The sequence below is a fragment of the Rutilus rutilus genome, assembly GCF_951802725.1.
Source record: "Rutilus rutilus genome assembly, chromosome: 12".
NCBI lineage: Eukaryota > Metazoa > Chordata > Actinopteri > Cypriniformes > Leuciscidae > Rutilus > Rutilus rutilus.
Genome location: NC_140217.1, coordinates 37105759 through 37112881, shown reverse-complemented (window position 1 = coordinate 37112881; position 7123 = coordinate 37105759). Strand labels below are relative to the sequence as shown.

The 7123-nt window shown below is 36.0% G+C and overlaps 1 protein-coding gene across 1 annotated transcript; it reads right to left on the bottom strand.

Annotated features, from left to right (window-relative positions):
• Positions 1-216: 216 nt before the first annotated feature.
• Positions 217-5584, bottom strand: abraa (actin binding Rho activating protein a). Its single transcript, XM_084426551.1, has 2 exons — positions 4012-5584; positions 217-1436 (listed from the first exon to the last, which is right to left on the bottom strand). The coding sequence occupies exons 1-2, from the start codon at positions 4612-4614 to the stop codon at positions 999-1001; spliced, it is 1041 nt and encodes a 346-aa protein (XP_084282677.1). The 5' UTR covers positions 4615-5584; the 3' UTR covers positions 217-998.
• Positions 5585-7123: the final 1539 nt, after the last annotated feature.

Below are 7123 nucleotides of genomic sequence, written 5' to 3'. Positions count from 1 at the left end.
CTAAACCTAAAAGATTTTTTTCCCACATTTTTATATTTTATCCACATATCTTGTTTATTAATATATTATTTATTTATTAATATAGCATATTAATATATTATATATATACTGTATATACACACACAACTAATTTGAAGCATGAAGTAAACACAAAACTATGTACAAATATTTAAGCAAATTCAAACCTACAAATAATGAAAAATTAGACATCCTCTCATAAGGTCAATGTTTTTCTGTGGTTTTATTTCATCCTTATCTGGCAGAAGAATAATTCCACATCAAATAAATTATTTTCTATACTGCATAATCAAATATTTATAACAAATCCTTCTGTAAGAAGACAATCATGCTTTCATTTTGAAAGAGGTTATTAATATGAGTGACAAACAGTGCACAATAAACCAACAGGAGATAATAGACGCAAATTAACAAAATATTCAGATGGGAATTAATAATTGTGCAAAAACATAAAAGAAACCCAATCTCTGCTCTCACAGGGATCAACATGAGATTATTACCAAAACATGTCTGGACATCAAGGCTGGTGTGCTGAGCACTCAGAGGATGCCTGATGTTGGATGAACCGTCCATTCTCTCGTGTAAACTGTGTCACCGTCCCACCACTAAAACTAAACCCTGACGCCTCATGCACCAAAAGAGCACGTTCATCTCAGATTTCTGGAACGTTCTCAAGGTTCTGCTATTTCATCCTGCTAAATAAAATTATAAATAGTGTAAGAGAGGCTAATTTGAAACTAGATAGCTTCTTAAAGTAGTTCAACTACACTCAAGCTATCCTTTTGAAAGTAGTTTTTATCTGGTGCAAACAAAGACAATCTTTGAATTTGCACAGCTTTTGCAATGCGTAAAAAACAGCAATGTACATTTTGAGATGCTACACCATTACTTGTTTTTAGGGGAAAAGCTACAGTATTTTGAAAAGAATTGAGACACTGTCACGCTACTGGAAAATAAATAATAAGTTACTTTCCAGAACATTAAACCAGTAACTTGATTATAACATCATCATCCTGGCCTTTCCAGAGCATCTCGCCCTCAAAGTCCACCATCTTGTGTTTGCGACAGCGCAACAAAATTCCCACAACTTTATCAGAGATTTTGACGTATCGGTCAAACAGGCGGCCGAATGACATGCAGAGAAATCCCTCCTCATCTCTTTGGCCCATGTCGCGAATGATAAAGCACATCTCATCCATCTCACGATGGATGTGTTTCTGGGCTCGATCGGCACGCTGGGCCGTCTTGGATCCCTCTTTGGGCCGGCCGTATCCCGTGTCGCCCTTGTGGAGTCGAATAGCCATGGCATGCTCAAAGTCAAACTCCTCACTGAAAGGGTTGAGCTTCTGACCCTCAATGTGTTCTTTAGCGAACTGCTGCCACCTGCTCTTCAGGTCATTCATCGTGGCTATTTTAATCTGAAAGGACCAGAAATGACACTGTTATTGAGAACCACATAGTCAATGGGATGTTTTAAAGAATTACATGCAAAAAAGAGAGGTGCTGCAAAATAAAATGGATCAGTTTGGATTAAAAAAAAGTCAATACTGAAAAAAAAGAAAAAGATTCAAATCTTTAATAATCTTTACTAATTTGCATTAGATTTTTAAGGAGCCCCTAAAGGGAAATGGTTATGGACATAAATATGAGTCAATGCTTTTGCGTTCTCTCACAAATGTTTTGCGTTCCCCCGAGAAATGTTGTGTTCGCTCGCAAAACTTTTAATTTCACAAAGTTTCTCATGGGAACGAAAATGTTTTGTGAGCGAACGCAGGGATTATTTCAAGCAGAATTCCAAGGACAAACTTTAGTTTTAAAGTATCCTTGGGGTTTCAGGCGAGTGCCTAAACGATAATATACACAAACGTATGCCAAAATATGTCCGTCTTGCCCAATATTTACATAAAGACAGTCAGTTATGTCTTCGGATGTGTGTCATTATTTTAGATCCATAGACAAAGACAAAATCATACTGCTCTTGACAGAATAACTTTAGTAGTTTTAATATGAATCAATGTATGAATTAAGTCATACAGTGAAGACTATGCAGTATTTTAAAGTTTAACTCTTGGTTTAATGACTATTTTGACAACTGATTTTTTTAATGCAATACTGTGTTTTAAATATTCCATAGGCTTGTTCCAGTCTGGATAGTCTAGTTAGTAGGCGGTTCAGATCGTGATTGTTTGTCATAAGATCGTGATATGAAATTTTGGGAAGATCGTCCACCCCTAGTACTGATTTCTTGTTGACTGTATAACGCATCTGTTGACAATAATATATTATTCAGGTCTTGTTTGAGGTGTAGACACCTGGCTTGTCACCAGACAGTCATATAACACTACCGTGTGACATGCCTGAGCATTACTGCTAAATATTTGCCATGATATCTCCAAGGGCCACTTATTTCACAAGTGCACCGTTTGAACCAGTGCAAATGCGTCTTGTGAAACGCAAGATGGTGAATCAAATACCACGGTGACACAGCTGTGATGGATCTCACTCGTCAAGTTGAGGGTGAGCATGCTGCTTTTTGAAGGTCAGATGTAAATGATCCATCACTGTTTTTATTTACATATATTCCATTGCAGCGAAACATATCTGAGTTTATGATGGAACATTGTGCTGAAATTACAGTATATATAGACTGTGACTATTATTTACAGGCTAAATATATTGTTTTAAACAATGCTGAGTTAACTTGAATTGTTTTGATTAAAGCCTTGAATGAATAGTCTGTTCACTTCTGCAGGGATTCACATCTTTTCAAACAATAAACTCTTATTTGACAATTTAAAGATTCATTCAAAAACATCAAAACATTTTTGGTCATGTATAAACTGCAAATTTGTGTCAACTGCATTTAGATTAATCTGAATCATTGATTGACTGAATCAAATGATTGTTTTAGTCTTTCTGAAATCAAACTTTTAAGTGATAACCAAAGTAATGTTTGCAGTCCAAAAGAGAGTAGCATAATATTACAACTAGTTGTTCAGTTTGGTTCGCTTATCCTTTTCCCTGATTGTACTATATTTTAGTTCGATAATATTTGTTATTTAATATTTTGTATTTTTAGGGGATTTTATGATACTAAATTATATTTATGCATTAGTTATAATCCATTTATTCACTTTTTGAGCATGGACCTGAAAATCTTTAATGCTTTGGAGCACTTATGTTTGGTCTCTTTATAAAGACGACACTTGGCAGATTATTGCTGAAGTGAAAAAAAGTTAAAATTTTACATTTATTAAAAATACCATTTAACATTTTTATGTGAAATATATATTTTCCAAAACACGTTTTACTCTAAATCTGTGATAAAATCAAAGTCATAAATCTAAACAAGCTGTGCTTCAAATTTGAGGCCAATATCTCAAAAAATGAGCTTTCAGTAAGACTTGGTTTGGCCAAACGTTTCCAATAGATGAAATTCTTCTCCCATTAATTTCCAATGCGGTCATTTTTCAGGACAATTTAACCTATTTTTGAATCATGTTTTTGTGTGTTCACACAGCAAGTGCCAAAAACCTTTACCAAGTTTTATACCATTCCAATGAAGTAAAAAATAAATAAAAATAAAAAGAATTTTTTTTTTTTAGAATGTAGTAATAACAATACAACAATGTTTCTTCTCTCAAAAAAGCAATATTGAACCAGTGCAACATATAGTCAGCTGCGACTTATTTTCTGGAAAATACGGTAGTGTTACGATTATGGACTCTTATTTTGATATTTTGTTCTGTTTCCTTTAGTTCCTGTTTCCCTGCTTTAGTTTCGGTTTCCTCGGTTTCTAATTATGTCCCTGTTTGTTTCTGCAATTAATTATCATCAGCTGTATCTTATTATAAAAATATCAAACATTTCACTACGTGAATCAGAATGTTATTTGTACTAAAGCTAAAACTGTGGGCGGGGTTAGTGGTTATTTGCCTCTAACTGCCAAAACACACCCCATAATCATAGCTTGATTCATACAGATAAACCTACCTTGTGTCTGGTGACATGTTTCTTTGGTTCATTCTCATTCTGATCACTGGTGTCGCTCAGAGACGCTTCCTCCCCAAGACCACTGTCCTCTGCATCTAAACTGCTACTTCGGGATCCCATTGTCTTTTCCTCTTTCTGTCCGAGCGCCTTCGCAAAGGTTCCAGCTTTCCAACCACAGTAACGTCTCCTGGTGGGAGATTCGTTGCCAAGGAAGTTTTTGGTGTCCTCTGAGGTTAGCTGATTGGTGTTGATCTTGTCCTTGATGATGCTCACTTGGTCTTTTCCGTATTCGTTGCATTTTGGTGTGATGGCTTTAGTCACGGTTACAGTCTTGATCTGGTCATCCGCACAGTCGTCGCTGTTCACCGATACCACACGAGGAGTGACCAAGAGTTTCATCTCACTCTTCTCCTTCTGCTTCTCTTTCTCATCCTCGATGATAGTGTCAGGCATCCAGCCGCTTGGGATCGTGTCTTGTTGGTCGGTGTGTTTATTCGCCCAGCTTTGCCAGCTTTTGGCAAGGCTGTTCACGGCTGAAGCCACCTTGATCTTTCTGACGGCTCTGCTTAAAGGCTGGTTTTGTTGAACGGCAGCCGTACTCATGGTTCTTCTTCTTGTGTTTTACTGGTTTGGTAAGCTGTCGAGGTTCAGATCTCAGGGTATATAATCCGTTTGGGCTCTACTGGTGGTCACCAGTCTTTTATATGAATGGGAAGAGGAAGTGTCCTCTGAGGTGGGTGGTGTGACATGCACACGGTGATCACCCTGACCCTAAACATGCTAATGGAATTTCCCCAATGGAATAACAGGTGGCCACGTTATGACCGACCAAAAACACTTCTGTCCAACTGTGCAACCATGCAAAAATCACTGACATCCCACCTGACTGTGTCTCTTGTTTTAGATGCACCCATGACCTCATCAAACACTAAAACTGCTCAAAGACATCTACAGATCCTTATGAAACGGCTACAAATGCTTGCTCTTCTCCACTGCCATGGCATATTTTTGTACAACGTGCCAGCACTCAGTGTGATGATCTATTTTTGCAGACCGGGTGTTGAATTGTGCATGTGCGCGCTTCTGTTGATTGATACACAGGCCTGTTCTTAAACCGCAAGCCAAGCTATTTAAAGCAGGAGTCGTGCTGAGGGAAAATTTAGGATTTGCACATCCTCTGTTTCATTTATGCTGCTTCTCTGATAAAATGGTGATTAGGAGTATTAATCTGTTAGACACTTTCATAAGGTTAACCATTAAACAACTAAATTACTGCTGAACTGCAGAAACAATGTGTAACGCAGTGGTTCATAACTGGTGTGCTCCAACCCAAAAAAATGGGCAGCAGATCTGTTCTGATAAGGTCACGGAGAGCTAATTTGAAATAATAACACGCAACTGGCCATATAATCATACATCGTTAGGATGGTAAAATAGACCAATTTTTTAAACGGGTGGAGAAACACTTCCTATATATATAATGCATTTAATCAAACTGCATATTTTGCAGCAAATTCAACTGTTACGTGGTAAAAGTTATATACAGACTGCTTGATCATCAAATTAACTTTTCTATGCCAGATTAAAAAAAAAAAAAAAAGACCCAGACTACATTAAATACACATAGGTTCATCTGCAGCAAGGGTAAACAATGTTTGTAAAAATTTGTATTTGAGATATATTTAGAAAAACAAAATAAAAAATGTTCTTGTTCAGTCTGGGTCATGTCATGTTAATCATTTTGCATACTGTGAGGCACATGTGACGCAAAACCAGAAGAGAAAACCACTGAATTTGTTGAGTTTTTAAAAAAGACAAAAGCAAAAGTTTGACCCAGACCCTGACCCAGACCCAGTTTACACTGTTTTATACAACATGCTAATGTAAAAGCTGCTGAACCTCACAGTCAGTTGAAATAATGTGTAAACTGGTAGTTCTCAACTGGTGTGCTGCAAAGTTAAAATATAAATATTCTAAAATCGATAATCCAGAGACAATTATATTATGCCACCTTGGTCGTGATAATAATTTTACATAGTTCATGGTAATAATACATTTCAATGTCTGAGTGTAAAGACATTTTTGTTTAGGGGTGAATTCAGCTTGAATAGGACACTTTCCCCCAGTCACCTCAATGGCAAAAAGTGTCCCATCAACCTTAATTCGCCCTACTTTTGCATGATAATGTTGGTACTTTGTCACTATTTGTAAAATAAACAGCATTGTAAATTAAACAGATTTATTAACGTTTAAACATAAATGTTAACATTAAGGATAAATAATGTCTCTAAAATCGATATTCGAGAGACATTCACAAAGCACAGTTTTCTTATTTTGCATAGTTCATTAATGGATTTCAATGACATTTGTATGTACTTTGGTAAGATCATTTTTTCATTTTTAAAGTGAAAAACTGAAGCAAAACCAGTTGAGAACCAGTTTAAGACTCAGTTTGCACTGCCTGTTAACGTGAAAGCTGCTGAACTGCACACAGTCACACTGAAAAAAATGATTCATTGAAATGAATCAATGTTTTTATCGTAAGTGGTTGCATTCAATTGATTTTATCCACATTTAAACAAATGCATTAAGTTGAACTAAAATTGATTTAGTTCAACTTAATGCATTTGTTTAAATGTAGATAAAATCAATTGAATGCAGCCACTTACGATAAAAAAAATTGATTAATTTCAATGAATCTTTTTTTTCAGCAGGGGGAAGAATGTGTTGTGCTACAGTAATAAAATGCAACAAGCCGTTTAATCATGCATACTGTAGTTAGGATAGTAAAATAAATAGGCTTAATAACAACAAAGTATAAATAATTCTCTAATATCGATATTCAAGAGATATTTACAAACCAAAATTGACTGAATTCAGCCTTGGTCATTATAACTGTGCACAGCTCATGCATGGTAATAATAGAATGCATGGTCCCATAACTCAAAGGGATTCTAAACCTTAATTGCTCATGGATTATAAGAAATCTATGTGCGATAAATTTCCTCCTCATAAATGTCTTTGCCTGTTTTTAGCTCCCACACAAGATTCCTGAGTCTTTGGGGACAAAAATAAAACGACTGTCATTTTGGGTGTTGTTCTCGTCTCTTCC

Excerpts from the sequence above, each read along its gene's own strand:
- abraa (XM_084426551.1), bottom strand. The coding sequence starts at position 4,614 with ATGAGTACGGCTGCCGTTCAACAAAACCAGCCTTTAAGCAGAGCCGTC. Across the intron at positions 1,437-4,011 it reads AACATGTCACCAGACACAAG|ATTAAAATAGCCACGATGAA; the intron begins GTAGGTTTATCT and ends TGGTCCTTTCAG.